The 18,726-nt window shown below is 36.7% G+C and overlaps 1 protein-coding gene across 1 annotated transcript; it reads right to left on the reverse strand.

Moving 5' to 3' along the window:
* Positions 1-1,523: 1,523 nt before the first annotated feature.
* Positions 1,524-12,861, reverse strand: LOC140803072 (mitochondrial dicarboxylate/tricarboxylate transporter DTC-like). The gene is made up of 6 exons (XM_073158766.1): positions 12,644-12,861; positions 12,167-12,250; positions 9,636-9,697; positions 2,509-2,870; positions 2,169-2,383; positions 1,524-1,857 (listed from the first exon to the last, which is right to left on the reverse strand). Exons 1-6 carry the CDS (start codon positions 12,758-12,760, stop codon positions 1,801-1,803), a joined length of 897 nt encoding a protein of 298 aa, XP_073014867.1. The 5' UTR covers positions 12,761-12,861; the 3' UTR covers positions 1,524-1,800.
* Between the last annotated feature and the right edge of the window lie 5,865 nt (positions 12,862-18,726).

Below are 18,726 nucleotides of genomic sequence, written 5' to 3' on the forward strand. Positions count from 1 at the left end.
AAAACCAAAAAGTAAAAGAGAAAATGTCATGTACCTGCTGGTTATTGAAGCATTACTTTTTCTCTCAACTAGCGACTGCATAATGAATCGGTCTCTATATTAGAGATTGTCTTTAATTAGTCGGTATCTAAATTAAAAACCACATATATAATATCGGTCTCTACAATAGAGACCGATAACGTAAATGTGGTCTCTAATTTAGAGACCGACTAATTGTATCGGTCTCTCATAATTAGCGACCAAGGTTATTGATACCCACCAATTCGGTCGGTAATCGGTCTCTATTTTACTGTAGAGACGGATTAGAGACCGATTTGTCAGTCTCTAATCCGTGTTTTTCTTGTAGTGGAAGGTTTGTTTTTTATTTTTCTCGTGGTGGCTTTCTTACAATTTGATCGGTCGTGAAAATCACAGTGTTTTACCTGTCACATGTATGAAAATTTAATTTGTCTTATAAATTAATTAAAATAATCAGTAATATTTATATGTTAATTTTCAATATATATATATTTTGAATTTAAAGATTGGGTAAGGAATTTAAAGATTATTTAGACTTGTAAGGAATTTAAACTGTCTGTGATACTCTATCAAAACAAGGCTCACCAGACCCAACACGACAAAATTTAGATAACATCGAGCTGCATTTCTTAAAAAATATATGTACTTATTTGTTCAAATTCAGCTAAAAGTATATTTATCTATGGAATGGAGTTGACAAATGACCAATACCAATTTTATTCTTTCTTAGTTTAGATTATAAATGGAAATGAGTCAAATTGTAATGAAAATCACATAATTGGCACGAATTTTTTATTAGTTGAACTTGAAATCCATTATACTTAATATGAAATATTATATAAAAATTTTGAGTGAATTTGAAGTTTATTGTCATGTTTCTCTAAAACTCAAAAAAAAAAAAAAAAAAAACATTTGAACATATTTATCATCCATAGATTTGAAATATTATCATTCAAACACAACCTATATAAACTATGAATCATATGGAAAGTAAGCCAATAAAAAAATCAGTTTAGTAAATTTTTATTTCAAACCAAAATTTTAGTGTGTCTCGAAATCAGAATCCTTCTGTTTCAACTTTCTTATTATTTTTTCGAAAAAACATTTAAAATATACTTACATTTCCATTTTTGTAAAAAATAAAATAAAATACGTAATTGTATTGTATTAAAAAACCCGATGAAATTACTGATTTTCCACAAAATAAAAGCCAAATCTACTACAATCAGTGTCGCTCCAAAAGAACCAGCACCGAGTTTTCTATTATTCCACTACTACTCTTCCAAACCCCACCCATCCACTCACACTGACAAACACACACCATGTGGCAGTAAGATATGGTTATTTTCACATGTTTATCGATATCGATGATCCGTCTCACAGATAAAAATTCACGAAACTGTCTCACAAAAGACCTCCTCCAAAACATTTTAACTTTCTCTAATCCTGTGGGTAAAGCGTAAAGCTAAATTTCAAATACAACACTGATATTTCACAGCTACTGAAATGATGCACGTCAAGTCAATGCTTATCTGTAATTCAGAGTACATAAATTATTTTTGCCGAAAACAATAAACCGATTTCGCAAACAAATAAACCTCCTCCCATAAATCACCTGAGAAATTCTCAGATCCCTATCTACTCTGATTCGGATCAGTGCAAAAATTCATTTCTTTGGGGATGTGAATTTTTTATCAAAAAAGGAAGACAAGAAATTAATACAACATAGTGAAATTTCATTATTTGATCAAAAGCCAACTTCAATAGTGATCCTCTCTGGGTTTACAACCCAACAGACTTTTCAATCTTCTGAATCTGGTTCAAGAATATCCAGGTCATCTGCAAGAACATAAACAACAGTAGAAGAAATTCTAAGATGATGCTTTAATTTAAATTTTTATCAGGACTCTGAGTTTCTTTCTTTTTTTTCAAACTACGAACATCCATTTCATTGACAATGCAACAGATCATTAGTAGCAGCATTTTTCAAAAGCATAGGAATAGCATCCAAAAAACTAAATTACATCCACTATTGAGTTTTATGAGCAAGGTCATGAGAAGCAAAATTTGTATTCAGCGGACAACGACTCTGTTGATGTTACAAATAGTGATAATAGAGAGTTCCGCTAGTGAATAGGGACAGAGAGTACCATGACATGAGGGGCAATTCTAACACAGTACACTGGGAATCCAGTGTAGAATTTGAAGGGTCCGCCCGACTTCAATGTTTTCACAACACAATCTAGAGAACCAGTGTACGGATATTTCCCTTCAGCATCCGGTTGCATTTTCTGTATTTGGGTTTTGACATAATCAAATGGTAAACTACAGGCTGAAGCAAAGAATCCTGACACGGTACTAGCCCCTGAAAAAAAGGTAAAAAAATTGATATTTTTAATTAATAAAATAAAATAACAAAACGTTAGGTTTCAAGAATGCTCTCAACAAATGAGATAAAAGTACTGCCAGTATGGAGTCAGAGTATCTCACCTATGATTGTAGCAGCCTCACCAAAACCAAGAGAGTCCTTGAAGAACTCCACACTTTGATCATAAGAAGCAAGCATACCCATGTTAAGTGCCATAGCCCTTACCACAGTAGGGCCAGCACCTTTCCAGAGGGCTAACACCCCTTCATCAGCAGCAATACGATAAAGTGCATGAAAGGCATTTGTGTAATTCCGCCGCTGGGCAATGGGTAATGTTGCATCTGCCTGCATGCGTATGAGGGCTAGATCTGCAGGACTACCAACTGTTGCTCCAATAGCTCCCGCAGTCAAACCACAAAGCGCTTTTTGATAAAGTGGAAGGGGCTTCCCATCATTAGCTTCTAGTGCTTTGTTGGTCAAAATCCTATATCAGAAAAGTTGATAAGTAAGTTGAAATGCTATATTACATTACATAAATTAGAAAAGATTACTAACATTTCCGGTATTTCATCTATTATAAAGGAGTTTCATGTATTTTCATTAGTGTAGATTACGATAAATCTGATGGGAATTCAAATTGATATCAATAAGTTGTATTGATTGTGATAGGATATGATAATCTTGTAAATTTGGTAGGGTAATATTTTCTAATATTTGTTTCTCCTTAATTGTTGGGATTTGATATATTCATTGTAACTATAAATTCATGTATTATTTTCAATGAAATACACAAGTTTTTTCTCTCAATAATTTTTTCATGGTATCAGAGCTCTAGGGTTTCAATACGTCCTACACTAATATGTCTTCAACTTCATCCGTCTCTTCTGAAGAACCATGCCAGAAAAAACTCTTGGGCCTGTCACTACTTTTTCCGGTAGTGACATTTCTTCAATCCAGATCACTGCCCACAGATTTAGGCGTAATTATCTTCAGTGGGCTCATTCGGTAAAAATCGTTATTTGTGGGCGTAGGAAACTTGGTTACCTCACAGGGGAATTAAAGCCACCAACGCAATCTGACCCAACACATATGAATTGGTTGGCTGAAAATTCAATCGTTCTTGCTTGGCTAATCAACTCGGTGGAGCCTGAAATCAGTCGGCGCTATCTATGGTTTCACACAGCCAAGGAAGTGTGGGACGCTGCTCGCCGGATGTACTCCGACCTTGGAAATGCATCCCAAATCTATGAGTTCCGATCAAAATTGAAGGATATGAAGCAAGGGGAAAAATCTGTAAGGAAATATTTTTCAAACATCCAAGATATTTGGCAAGAACTGGACCTATTTCGTGATGATTCATCGTCTTGTGCAGACTGCAACATCAAGATCAGGAGTAATCTTGAGAAAGAACGGGTCTTTGATCTTCTAGCTGGGCTTAATCGCAATCTTGATGATGTTCGTGGCCGGGTAGTTGCAAGAGACCCATTTCCATCTCCCGACAATGTCTTTGCGGAACTTCGACGTGAAGAGATGCGAAGAAAAGTCATGTTTTCTAATGATTCACCAATCCCACCATCTGCTCCTGATGTGTCTGCATTAGCCACACAAAAAAAGCTGCATTTCCTGGCCAACATTTCCACAAAAGGCCTTGGTGTGATCATTGTAAACGTCCACGCCATACCAAAGACAAGTGCTGGGCGATTTATGGCAAACCAGCCAATTGGCAACCCAAGAAAAAGAATGAACAACATGGTTATCAAGCCCTATCTGTTAAAGAACAGCCTGGAAACTCAGAAAATTCTGCTCCTTTCACCGATGAGCAGATTGCACATATTGAAGAATATTGTCGACTCATCCGCCAGGCCTCACTTAATCCACCGCAAAACAAAACTGTTGGTTCTTGTTCTATGACTCAATCTGGTAATCTTTTCTCGGCCCTCCGCTCTTATTCCATTGGTTCTTGGATTGTTGATTCTGGGGCCTCTGACCATATGACTAGCGATTTTAATTTATTTTGCACTTATAAACCCTGTTCTGCTCATACTTATGTGAAAATCGCTAATGGTTCAATGACTCCAGTTGCTGGTTTTGGTAGCATACGTTTATCTAAGGATGTCATCCTAAAGTCAGTTTTCCATGTTCCTACTCTAACTTGCAATCTGATCTCAGTGAGTAAATTCACACTTGACAATAATTGTATTGCTAAATTTGTTCCTTTGTCATGTCAATTTCAGTACCTACTATCGGGGAAGACGATTGGCAGTGCTAGGATTCACAATGGCCTTAACTACCTAGAGATTCCTCAAGACTGTCTTCAAACTTGAGTGTCTCACGTTGCTTCTCTCTCTGATTCTAGTATTAGGACAATAAAGTTATGGCATCATAGACTTGGCCATCCTTGTTTCTCATCCTCAAAAAATTGTTTCCATCTTTATTTCATAATAAAAGTCTGGATTTGCTTCAGCGTGATATTTGTCATTTAGCTAAGCACACTCGTAATTTTTTTCCTCCAAAAGCATATACAACAACCGCTCCATTTTCTCTTATTCATAGTGATCTTTGGGGTCCTTCACCAAGTGCTACGTCAAATGGCAAAAAATGGTTCCCCGCATTCATTGATGACCATACTCGACTCACGTGGGTGTATCTTATCAACAATAAATCTGACACAAGAAAATTTTCAAAGATTTCCACAGAATGATTCAAACTCAATTTCGTACCCATATTCAAACTCTTAGAACCGACAATGGTAAAGAATATTTCAATACCATTCTAGGTGATTATCTGTTGGATAACGAGATTCTTCATCAAAGATCTTGTGTTGATACGCCTCAACAAAATGGCGTATCCGAAAGAAAGAATCGTCATTTGTTGGAAGTCGCACGTGCCCTAATGTTCACCATGAATATTCCAAAATATCTTTGGGGGGATGCCATTCTCACTGCTGCTTATCTCATCAATCGCTTACCAAGCCGCACTCTTGACTTTGAAACACCTTTATCCCTTCTTCTTAAAAAATATCCACATGTGTCTACTTCAAATAATCTTCCCTTAAAAACTTTTGGTTGTACGGCCTTATCACAACAGAAGTAAACTTGATCCTCGATCCATGAAGACTGTGTTCATTGGTTATTCTTCCACTCAAAAAGGTTATAAATGCTGCTGCCCACACACAAAGAAGACCTACGTCTCTCGTGATGTCACCTTCTTTGAAAACAATCCTTACTTTCCTCCACCTTAGCTTCAAGGGCGGAACCTAGATACGGAATCTTGGTGGGATACTCCATCTCTTCCCATATGTGATCCACTCCATGAGATTCCTCGAACACCAGACACAAACTCTCCTCAAAATTCTCACACAGATTCTCAGGCACATATCCCAATACATGATACACAGGAAGAATCAACACTGTCACAGGAGTTAAAAGTCTACTCAAGACGAAACAAACCTCAAGCAACTAAAGACATTGAGAATCATAACAACAGTCAAGAGGATGAACCGGTAGTGGATCCTCAGTCAAATACTACCCTTGACCTTGATCTACCTATAGCAGTCAGAAAGGTAAGAGATCTTGTATCCAACATCCTATCTCAATTTTTGTATCTTACTCAAATTTATCTTCATCATTTCGTGCCTTTACCTCAAGATTGTCTAGTACAATAATTCTCGAGCCTGTTCAAGAGGCACTTGTTATGCCTGAATGGAGAAATGTTGTCCTTGAGGAAATGAAGGCCTTGAAGATGAATAATACTTGGAATCTGGTCGAATTACCACAAGGAAAAACTTGGGATGCAAATGGCTATTTACTGTTAAATATAAGGCAGATGGCTCGATTGAAAGATACAAGGCCCGCTTGTGGCTAGAGGCTTCACTCAAACATATGGCATTGATTATACTGAAACATTTGCTCATGTTGCCAAAATCAATACTATTCGAATTCTGTTATCCTTGGCAGCAAATCTTGATTGGCCATTGCACCAATTGGATATAAAAAATGCATTTCTGAACGGGATCTTGAAGAGGAAATTTACATGAGTCAACCTCCGGGACTTGAAGAAAGGTTGGGGAATCAGAACGTTGAAGCAGTTACCTCGTGCCTGGTTTGAAAAATTCTCTCAAGTAATCAAAAAATTAGGATATGTTCAGGGACAAGCAGATCATACGCTCTTCTTTAAACATTCTGAGAAAGGAAAAATCACTATTCTCATAGTGTATGTTGATGACATCATTGTCACTGGAGATAACAATCATGAAATGGAGATGATTAAGTTGATGATGGCAAAACAATTTGAAGTCAAAGATCTTGGAACAGTGAAGTATTTTTTAGGTATGGAAATCGCTAGGAGCAAGAAAGGAATATCTGTCTATCAAAGAAAATACACTATAGACTCCTGAAGGAATATGTTGGGGTGTAAACCAAGTCATACACCTATTGATCCAGGGAACGAAGGAAAAATGTTTGAGGGTCGACCAGTGGATAAAGAGAGTTATCAGCGTCTTGTTGGAAAACTCATTTATCTCTCACATACTCGCCCTGATATTGCCTTTGCAGTGAGCTTAGCAAGGCAATACATGCATTCACCTTGCCAAGGTCATCTTAATGCCGTGTACAGAATTTTGAGATATCTTAAACAAACTCCAGGAAGAGTATTATATCTTGAGAAAACTAATGATAGAAGGGTTACTGCATTCACTGATTTTGATTGGGCTGGATCCATCACTGATAGAAAGTCAACTTCGGGTTATTGTACACTTGTCTGGGGAAATCTAGTGACATGGCGCAGCAAGAAACAGTCAGTTGTTGCAAGAAGTAGTGCTGAAGCTGAGTATAGAGCTATGGTCCATGGAGTATGTGAACTCATTTGGATTAAAAGAATAATGAAAGAACTAAAGATCGAATTTGAAGGTCCTATGAGGTTATTCTGTGACAATAAATCAACTATCAGCATCGTTCACAATCCTGTTCACCATGATAGAACTAAACATGTTGAAGTTGATCGGCATTTCATTAAAGAAAAACTCGAGGAAGGAATTGTAAGTGTTGAATATGTTCCCACTTCTCATCAGCTAGCCGATCTACTTACAAAAGGACTTTCTGAACAGACTCATGAACTTCTCGTTGGCAAGCTTGGTCTCATAAACATCTATAGCCAAGCTTGAGGAGGAGTGTAGATTACGATAAATCTGATGGTAATTTAAATTGATATCAATAAGTTGTATTGATGTGATAGGATATGATAATCTTGTAAATTTGGTAGGGTAATATTTTCTAATATTTGTTTCTCCTTAATTGTTGGGATTTGATATATCCATTGTAACTATAAATTCATGTATTATTTTCAATGAAATACACAAGTTTTTTCTCTCAATAATTTTTTCAATTAGCTTCAAGACAACTCATGCGTTCAGAATTGAATAAGTACTGTTGTATTCAAACTTCCAGATGAAGGAGACCCATATTGCCAGATATCTGATTCAGATGAAGCACAAAATGCTCAAATGATATGATGGTCTACTGATGTCAATCTATCTCATCGAATAAAAACACCACATCACTTTTCCCCCACAAAGCCTCTTCATTCAAGGATGTAACTAATAAAAAAAAGCACAAGAGCTGGTTCTGAGAGGCAATTCTGAAGTTAAGCCTTCACATCAGTGTAAATACAATTATTTTATGAGTCAACGACTGCTACTACAAAAAGATATTGATGCAACCGACGCAAACAGCGAGATACAAATCCCGTGCTTACCGATGAGTTGCCATATCGGTTTAACTGCTTCATCCATTTGACTTTCTTGCTACAAGGACCCCACCAAAATGAGCAGTTGATTTTCCCAAGTACAACCACTTAAAAAGTGATCAGCTTGCAGAACTAATGAAAATTAGAAAACTTATGATTGTGAAGAAGTGTATCCTCTCCCGTGCTTCGCTTCATTTTCCATTTTACACTCCTTTAATTCAAAGAAATATAAATACCTTGGGATGAAATTTAACATCTTATAGCCAAGTTTCTTAATCTGTCAGATTTTATTCAATCCTTGCAATCACTATGAAAGCACGTAGAAAAGTCTCAAAAAACTCAAATTCTGAACCAAAAAAAGACAAACCAACCTACATATGTGAAGACTGAGGTAACATGTGTGCCATATTCTAGTAGACAGATTGCACTAATAAGGCCGGTAAACATAACAAATTGTAGTGTTTCCATTCTTCTTCGTCGATAAGCAATCATCGTCATCATCATAGCATATTCTCGCTAGTTACGAAGTCGACTACATGGATGTTAGTTCTCAAAACTAAGTGATTTTCCCACATATTATGCCTTAAACCAAGATGTAAGAATTAAGATATCCTCCTTACCCACTTGTATCCAAGTTTTCATTGGTTTACCTCTCCTACTTCTTCCATTAACCTGTCAAGCTAAGATATGTTGGACTGGGGCCGTGTTTAATCTTCTCTTCACATGACCAAACCATGTTAGACATATCTCCCTGATATTACCCTCTATGGAAACTACACCTAAATAGGTCATAATCCTTTCATTCTTAATTATATCCTTACTTGTTTTGTCATACATCCATCTTACCATACGCATCTCTGCTACAACCACCTTATCCACATGTAGTCCTGCAGTGGCCCAACAATATGAGTCATAAAGCATAACTGGTCAAACAATAGTCTTCAATCCTATGATCTATATCCTTTCTAATGCCTCCGATCTTTTGGATAATACATCCTAAATAGCGAAAAGCTTCACACTTTGGGACTTGTCAATCTCAATCGGGCTACTCATTCGTCAATAAGCTATGAAGATAAAAACAAAAAATTAGGAAAATGGAAAAGGATCCTTATTTGGTTAATAAATAGCAGTGATTCCGTTAGTCTCTTTTGATAAGCTACACAGAAAAAATTTGGACAGGAAAATAGAACTCCCATTCGAATAGTTGTGTTCTTAAAACAGAAGCAATGGTGTCCTTGCAAGGAATGATACAGTGATTGCAAGTATCAGATAAATAAAAACCACTAACAAAAGACTAAGGCATCAAACACACAATCAACATAACTGATCAACAACATTCTAGTTTAGGAAAGTATCAAATAAATAAAAACCACTAACAAAAGACTAAGGCATCAAAAGCACAATAAACATAACTGATCAACAAAATTCTAGTTTGTCTGAAACGTCATGTCAACCAACCATAAACAAGGATATAATATAGCCTGAGAGCTGCACTGAAAATACTCACCTAAATGACCCAAGCCTCGCAGTTGTATATGTAGCTTGTCGAAGAAGCCCAGCAGATAAGCCCTACAGAAAAAATAAAAATACAATCAAGATAAGTAAAAAAAACATGTGGCTCATATCATAACATTTCATATTGAATCCAGACAAAGCCAGTGTTATTTTAAATTTGAATCTCATATCACAAATTCATAGGAGTATCTGAGTAGACATATCGGAGAGAGGGAATATCCATTTCATGGACCTTTCAAAGCATATACTTACAACATTACTGAACAATATGCCATCATGAAGAAAATCAAATTTGAAGATGGAAAACTGAGGCTGAAAATGCAAATGTCAACCTGAACCGTGAATTAAAATCAAAATCCATATGAATGAATAGGCAGCACAAACTGAAGAGGATAAATCTCAAGTTCTTCCAATGTCCCACATTGCCTCTAGGTATATTCAACATCTCTAACCATTTTGAGACTTTTGATACGGGGAGTTTTTATGCACAGTAGCACTGTAGCAGTAATACTGAGAAACTCAGAGACATGTTAATCAATGAGTATATTGTTTTCCAGGCAGGAAGTCACATGTCATCCATAAATTCGATGTAGTCTCATATTTTTGAGCTGTAAGATCTATTAATTTTCCAAAGAAGCCCAAAATGTTGCTTCAAATGCCGTAACACAAGAAATGTATTCATCTTGATACCAAATAGAACATTCGCAGATGACAGTCTCACTTTGTGGAGAACACTAGCAAAGTCACAGAAACATTGAGAGACTGAAGTGAGTTGATTACTATTTCCGGAAAAAAGAAACCTGGAAACAAATTATATGCATCAGTTTCAAATTTTCCTGTCTTCTTTGTTTTTTCTGTATCATATTCATAGTTGTTAAAAGCGCACGGTGCACAGCCTGCACTTAAGTGCACTCCAAAGCACACGGCTTCCATGAAGCGCAGACTTTTGTGCGCTTTTTTGTGCTTAATAGAAAAAACAGTTTTTTTTGTTTTAAAAAAAATCTAACAAATGAGAAAATGTGATTTATCCTCTATTTATTTAAAAATAGAGAAGGAGAAACCCTAGTATCTTGTTGCATATGCCACACGCCATCTCTGCCCCACATCGCTTTTGCCTTTTGCCCTCACATTTTAATATTTTATACTTGGAAGATGAAAATGAAAATTTAATATTTGATATCTCATGATTAATAATTTTTTAAAATAAATTGATTTTATTGTTATCTTTTTAGAATATTTTATTTATTGTGATTTACTTCTGTAAAGTATACGCTCGCTTTACGCTTTAAGCCCCAGAACACATGAGCTCTTTAATTTGCCTTGCACTTTTGACAACTATGATCATATTCAGTCGTCAATTAAATTTTAAAGGACAAATTCACCTAGAGCTTCAAATGATGGATGAATTTCAAATTTATTGATTTCAAATTATTTGACTTGCTTGGATAGACAAAATTAAGTACATTTCAAATCAATTCCATATCAAGTTATGCAATTTTAATAGTAATTGTTAGGGATGTAAACGAACCAAGTCACTCGTGAGCTACTCGTAACTCGGCTGGATAAAAAACTCGTTCGAGATCGTTCGTTAAGTTTATCGAACCGAACTCGAGCTTAAAGATATTCGGCTGGTAAACTCGCGAGCCTGTTCACGATATTGAGCTCGAGCTCGAGCTTGACTCATTTATGTCGAGCTCGAGCTCGGCCCGTTTGTTGGGCCTTGAGTGTATAATTAACTTGCATAGTCTCACATCAAAATTTGAGTGTAAAATTTAAATAAGTGATTGAAAACCTATAAAATGAAAAGTCTACCTCCTTAAATTTTTATATCTTAGTCGGTCTTTTGGCTATGAATATTAGATGAGCTCGAAAACGAGTTCGAAAATGAGGCTGTTTAAGGAGCTCGAAAATGAGCCCGTCTAATGAACCGAGCTCGAGTCAGGCTCATTAAACATGATAAACGAGCCTAGCTCGAGCTATTCGCGAGCTAAATAATTTTAATACACGCCAAGCTCGAGCCTATAATAAAATCTCGAATCGAGCTCGAGACTATACACATCTTAAACGAGTCGAGCTCGAGCCTGATACCATTCGGCTCGGCTCGGCTCACTTACTTCCCCAGTAGTTGTTATGGATTTCAAATACACCTAAGTTGGTTGCCATTTGGAATTCATACCTCAAATCCTTCCACAATTCAAATAACTCTCTCCAAAATTCATCAATCCAATGGCCACCTGAGATTTTTTCCCAAAAGTTCTAGACTCTGTTTTTTTAATGAATTGGGTTTGAGGATGGGCATTAACAAGGTGATAATGAAATCCTTGTAAAAGTACTTTAAATGATGAAAACTCAAAAAACTTGCTAATTTAATTAGTCGATATTTTTTTATCCATAGTCCAGAGATACATGCATTCATGTAACCACGCCAGTAAGTTCATTCACCCAAACGATCAAATTTTCATCTTACAGCACATGGATAGAAAATAGATATCGAAATCGAATGACTGCTCATGCCAAACGAACCTTATAAAAGGCGCCCATACCCTCATTCTTAAGCATGTTCTTAGTAACCTCCCCAGCTGATCCCTGACCCAATTGAATTCTCACCTGAAAATCAGAACAAACGACTTAATAAAGATCCGTGACCTTCAGCACACAAAAGCCATCGAAATAACAGAACTACAAAAACCCTCAAATCAATCCTTCAACAGATATTGGATAAAATAACATTTGCATCAACACACAATGGCAGTAAAACTACAAAACCATTACGGTGTGAAAGAGGATCCAAAAATTATTCGAGTCTTTCAAAACTATAACAACCGTATTTTAAAATTCGAAGAGGCCCATTTGATCTAAGATCTGAAACAAAGCAAGAAGCCAACATTCATCCAGCTCCAACAAAATTTAATTCTCAAAACTCAAATAAATTACAAACAAACCGATTAAATACGCCCGCGCGTGTACACCAACCAAAAAAAACAAACAAACACCGAGTACCTTGATCATATCGATTGGCTGGATGACACAGGTAGCAAGCATACCCGAGCAACCGCCATTGACAAAGGGCTTCACGGTGGGCCAAACTCCAGCTGATTTCGGCTTCTCCTCTCCCATTGTTCTCCTTTTTCTTCTCCCTAGTTTTTCAAACAAAGGGAGAGATGGACCAAAGAGAAAACAAGCACTCGTCGTCAGCCAAGCATTCGAGGGTTTCCTATGAAGTGTACCTCCACGAATTGCCAACTGACCCTTCAACTATACATTTTATAACACTTAGCCCCTTGAACTTTTAAATACACACTTAATGCTATATATGAGTTTACACACTTATTCATATAACATTTAATGATGTTTGTTTTAATCTATACAAAGTTTTATTCAAGTCTAATATATAAATCATTGATTTATTGTTATTCATTAAGTCCAATATAATTTTTCGGCACTCGTTACAATTCTTTTATTATTGTTTGTTATAACATTTTAGATGATAACCCAGCTCAAATTTATTGTGTTATAGGAAAATATTAAAAAAATTAATATGTTTATTCACCCTCCAACACCTCGACGAGCCTAAAGCAATGTTTGTGTTTCTTCATATTGAAAATATTGTTTATTTATGAAAGTCCCATGAGCTTGTCCCTTTTGGGTTGTAACGTCCCGAAAATTTGAAGGTCCACGTGAACTATATGCATGCAAATTACCAAATTCCTTATGTATTTTATTAAATTTTTTTAATGCATTAAATGCATGTTTATTGATTAAATATGTGTTTTAATTCATGGGTTATTAAAGTTTCAAGCATTAAGGTTTTAAATTGCATTTCGTGCTCGAACGAATAACGGAGACCGGGGGTAATCAGGAAAAATATTTTTATTGAATAATTATGTTTAATTATTTAATATATGATGTATTTAAGTATGATTTTCGAAAATACCGGTACGTGAATTTTAAAGAGTCGAGGATTTTTTTGAGGGCTTTGGCAATATTTTCTAAAACGAACCTAAAAGAAATATTTTTTAAGAATGTTTTTGAGATTGTTTAATGGGCCCAAAACACTTTTAAACCTTTAAATTTTAATTAAGAGCCTGATAAGTGCAAGATTTACACTTAATTTATATTAAAATCCATTTTGAATTATGCTTGTTTCGAACAGAATTATGCGTTTTTGGTTTGTTTTTGTTGTCGTTTCAGGAATGGAGTAAATAGTGTGCACGAAACCAAGTGGACTAAGAAAACAGAGTAGTGCGCAGCCGAGAGCACACCCACAGACAGAGATGTGCGCGCGGCCGCGCCACTTCACGCGCAGCCGCACGTGCATACACGCAAGTCATCGGACAGAGATGTGCGCGCGCCATCGTGCCACTTCACGTGCAGCCGCGCGCACGCAGAATCAAAACACACGGTAGAATGGCACGCGCAACCGCGCGCGCCGTGCGTCCAGAATTGTATAAAGGCGCGACTCTTAGGTCAGAAAAGGGAGTTAGACGCCGTGAGAGAAATTGACACACGAGAGCCGCAGAACACACGCACAACCGGGAAAGACGGACGAAGAGAGATCACAAAGACGAAGAACAACGAATCCGGGGACGGAGACGCCACTTCTGATTTGTCATCTCTTCTTCCGCTTCTTTATTTTACCGTGTTGTGATATCTAAAACGTTGAACATGTCTTGTTTTCGCTTGGATTTCGTGATGAACTAATTTTATAGTCTAGAGAATGATGTAGCTTTGTTGATACGATGATTTGACACATTAGTTTATTTGATTGAATTTCGCTCTTGTTTAATTGTGTTATCTGTGTTTATTTCACTGCAATTTACTGGTCATAAATTGTATGTTGTTTGATTAATTCTATAGCTCGGGAGAGAGAATAGGATTATAGATCATTAGAAACACATCGTTGAATGTTTATAGCGTTCGGAAGGCGTATAACTTTAGCGAGGCTTAGGTAAGATCATTGTTTGCATTTATCAAGGAAACTTAGATTTTAATTAGGAATATTAGAAACAAAGTTTGATTGGTACAGTTTATTCGTCACTTGGGAAAGGGGGAATTAAATAATTAAGTGCTTTTAGCCATTAAATAATTGAAATTCAGGAATATAAATTTACGGGGAATAATTGTCCTGAAAACTTTGTGAAATTATTTCTCTAGATATTTTCTCTCATTGTTATTTCTTAATTCGGTGATTAGATTAATCATTTGTTTTCAATTAATTCGATCAAGCGAACCAACCTTTTAATTGATTATTCTAAATAAAATTGAGACTATTTTAATTAAAAGAACTGATATACATTTTTATACGCACTCCTCGTGAGATCGACACTTGTGCTCAAAAGTACATTTTACTATAACTTGACGTCGTGCGCTTGCGAGCATTCAAGAAAACACGCAACAAGTTTTTAGCGCCGAAGCCGGGGAGTGTCAAATTTGAACTGATATCAATATTGTTACCAATTAGTTTAGATTTTATTTTAGAGCTTTTATTTTTTATTTTATTTTATATCGATTGAGTTTTTCATTTTTTTTCTTCTTGACAGTGCATGCTAAGATCGCAAAACTCTGTCTCGCTTATCTTTGATCCGGAGATCGAAAAAACTGCAAGAAGATTAAGAAAAGCAATAAGAGAACAGATACAAGCAATGACTGAACACAGAGAAAATGACAGACAAATCCCGCCAGAGGCTATTCCTATCAGAGATCACTTCCGACCAGTGATCAACAATCATTACTCTGGTATTGCAAGAGGGACCATCAACGCCAATAATTTCGAGTTGAAGCCTGCTCTAATCAATATGGTTCATCAAAACCAGTTTGCTGGAACAGTCACTTCTAATCCTCATGTTCATTTGAGGACCTTCTTGGAGATAACAGATACGGTAAATATTAATAATGTTCCTGATGATATTATTAGAATGTGTTTGTTTCCGTTTTCTCTCAGGGATCAAGCAAGAGGATGGCTCCAATCGCTTCCCTTGAGAAGTATCACGACATGGCAGGAGCTGGCGACGAAATTTCTGGCAAAGTACTTTCCCCCTGCAAAGTCTGCACAGTTGAAGATTGAGATTAGCACGTTCAGGCAGACTGATTTTGAGCAATTTTATGAGGCATGGGAGATATACAAGGAGCTGTTGAGGAAATGCCCGAACCATGGTTTCGAGGACTGTGTGCAAATTGAATTATTCTACAACGGTCTAAATGGGCAAACAAGAGGAACAGTGGATGCTGCAGCTGGTGGCACGATCTTTGCTAAATCTGCCGAGCAAGCTTATGACTTGCTTGAACATATGATGATAAATAGCTACCAGTGGCCGTCCGAAAGGGCAGGAGTAAAAAGGACAGCTGGAGTTTATGCTGTGTATCCTATTACGTCACTCACTGCTCAGGTATCTGCATTGACCACTCAAATAACAACGATGAATAATGTGAGCACTTCAGAGACTGAGAGTCCATCGACTGTTGCTGAAGAACAATCTATTCCTGAAGAAGCTCAGTACATCAACAACAGAAATTTTGGAGGATTCGGAGGATATCGAGGTAATCCTCCCCCTAATACTTATCATCCAGGATTGAGAAATCATGAAAATTTTTCTTATGCAAATAATAAAAATGTGTTGAATCCTCCACCGGGGTTCAATACATCAAAAGGGGAAGGAAAGCCTTCATTTGAGGACTTGGTAGGAACGTTTGTTGCGGAGTTTGGAAAAAGAATGGCAAGGACTGAGTCTCGTCTTGACAACATAAAGACTCACATGAGAAATATGGGTGCTACAATGAAATATTTGGAGACGCAAATCGGGCAGTTGGCCAATGCCTTGAGGGATCAGAACATGGGTCAATTTCCAAGTAACACGGAGGTTAACTCTAAAGAGCAGTGCAAGGCAGTCACTTTAAGGAGTGGAAAGGAATTGGAGGTACAAAGTTCCAAAGAGAGAGTGGAAATTGAGAAGACAGTTGAAGAAGGTGAAACTGATGGATCCAAAGCTGAAGTTGAAGTTGAACAACCTCCAGTATTCAAGTCGAATCTCCCATACCCTCAGAGATTCAAAAAGAAGAATTTGGATGATCAGTTTGCGAAATTCTTAGAGATTTTAAAGAAGATACACATCAACATACCATTTGCTGATGCATTAGAGCAAATGCCGAATTATGCAAAGTTTATTAAAGATGTGATGTCTAAAAATAGGAAGCTGCAGGAGTTTGAGACGGTGAAACTGACTGAAGAATGTAGCGCCATTCTGCAGCAGAAGCTATCACAAAAATTAAAAGATCCAGGGAGTTTCATTATTCCTTATTTTATTGGTTGTTCTAAATGTAGTAAAGCTTTATGTGATTTAGGAGCAAGTATTAATTTGATGTCATTGTCTATTTACAGGGAATTGGAGCTTGGAGAGGTTAAACCAACTACTATCACCTTACAACTTGCAGACTTAAGTCTCACGTATCCACGTGGGATAGTCGAGGATGTACGGGTAAAAGTAGATAAATTTATTTTTCCTGCTGATTTTGTGATTTTAGATATAGTGGAAGATCATGATGCTCCATTAATCTTTGGAAGACCGTTTCTGGCAACTGGAAGGGCATTGATATATGTGCATAAGAGTGAACTCACATTGAGAGTTGGTGGAGAAGCAGTCATTTTTAACATCTATCACACCATGAAGGGATCGAATGAGATAAGCATTTTTAAAAGTATTGATGTTATAGACTCATGTATGTCTCTTGAATGTGTAGGAACTAGGGATCCATTGGACAGATGTTTGATAAGTGTTGCAAGAACTGTTGATGAAGACAATTGGGAGGTGAAAGAGCAACTGGTGGCTCTTGAGGCACTGCAGAAAGAAAAGAGAAAAGATGCACCGCTTGAAGAGTTGAATGTAAATGAGAAAGTTGAGGTAAAACCACCTTCCCCTGACTTGAAAGAACTACCAAGCGACCTTTGCTATATATTTTTAGGTGAGAAGTCTACATATCCGGTAATCATCTCTTCCTTTTACTTGTACTGAAAAATATAAATTATTGAGAGTATTGGGAAATTTTAAAATTGCTCTAGGATGGTCGATTTATGATATTAGGGGAATTAGCCCTACTATATGCATGAATAAAATTTTAGTGGAGGAATCTTATACTCCTTATGTGGATCATCAGAGGAGATTGAATCCAGCAATGAAGGAAGTTGTAAAAAGTGAGGTGCTAAAATTGTTAAATGCTGGTGTAATTTATGCAATTTCTGATAGTAGTTGGATATCTCCTGTACAAGTTGTGCCTAAAAAGGGTCGAATAATTGTGGTTAAAACGAAAATGATGAACTGATATCTACTCGTACTGTAACTGGTTGGCGAGTATGTATTGATTATAGAAAGTTGAACAATGCTGCACGTAAAGATCATTTTCCACTGCCTTTTATTGATCAAATTCTTGATAGACTTGCTGGCTATTGTCATTATTGTTTTTTAGATGGCTATTCAGGTTATAACCAAATTGCTATAGCGCCAGAAGATCAGGAGAAAACTACTTTCACGTGTCCCTATGGCACGTTTGCTTTTAGGAGAATGCCGTTTGGGCTATGCAATGCACCTGCCACTTTCCAGAGGTGCATGATGGCCATATTTGTAGATATGGTGGAGGAAATAATGGAAGTCTTCATGGATGACTTTCCGGTATTTGGTTCTTCGTTTGATCATTGTTTACATAACCTATCCCTCGTTTTGCAGAGATGCCAGGATAAGAACTTAGTTCTTAATTGGGAGAAGTATCACTTTATGGTCCAAGAGGGTATTGTTCTTGGACATAAAGTGTCTTATAAGGGATTAGAGGTGGACCGAGCTAAAGTCGTTACAATCAAAAAACTTCCTCCACCAAGGAACATCAAGGGAATAAGGAGCTTTCTAGGACATGCGGGGTTTTATCGTAGATTTATTAAGGATTTCTCTAAGATCACTAAACCCCTCTGTAATTTGCTAGAAAAAGATTCTGATTTTATATTTGATGATGATTGTTTGCAAGCGTTTGAAAAAATCAAGAAGGCATTAGTGACTGCACCCATTATGATAGTACCGGACTAGAAGGAGCCCTTTGAGCTA

The sequence above is a fragment of the Primulina eburnea genome, chromosome 10 (genome assembly GCF_022965805.1).
Source record: "Primulina eburnea isolate SZY01 chromosome 10, ASM2296580v1, whole genome shotgun sequence".
Taxonomy (NCBI): Eukaryota; Viridiplantae; Streptophyta; class Magnoliopsida; order Lamiales; family Gesneriaceae; genus Primulina; species Primulina eburnea.

Excerpts from the sequence above, each read along its gene's own strand:
- LOC140803072 (XM_073158766.1), bottom strand. The coding sequence starts at position 12,760 with ATGGGAGAGGAGAAGCCGAAATCAGCTGGAGTTTGGCCCACCGTGAAG. Across the intron at positions 2,871-9,635 it reads GCGAGGCTTGGGTCATTTAG|GATTTTGACCAACAAAGCAC; the intron begins GTGAGTATTTTC and ends TTTCTGATATAG. Across the intron at positions 2,384-2,508 it reads TGAGGCTGCTACAATCATAG|GGGCTAGTACCGTGTCAGGA; the intron begins GTGAGATACTCT and ends CCTTTTTTTCAG.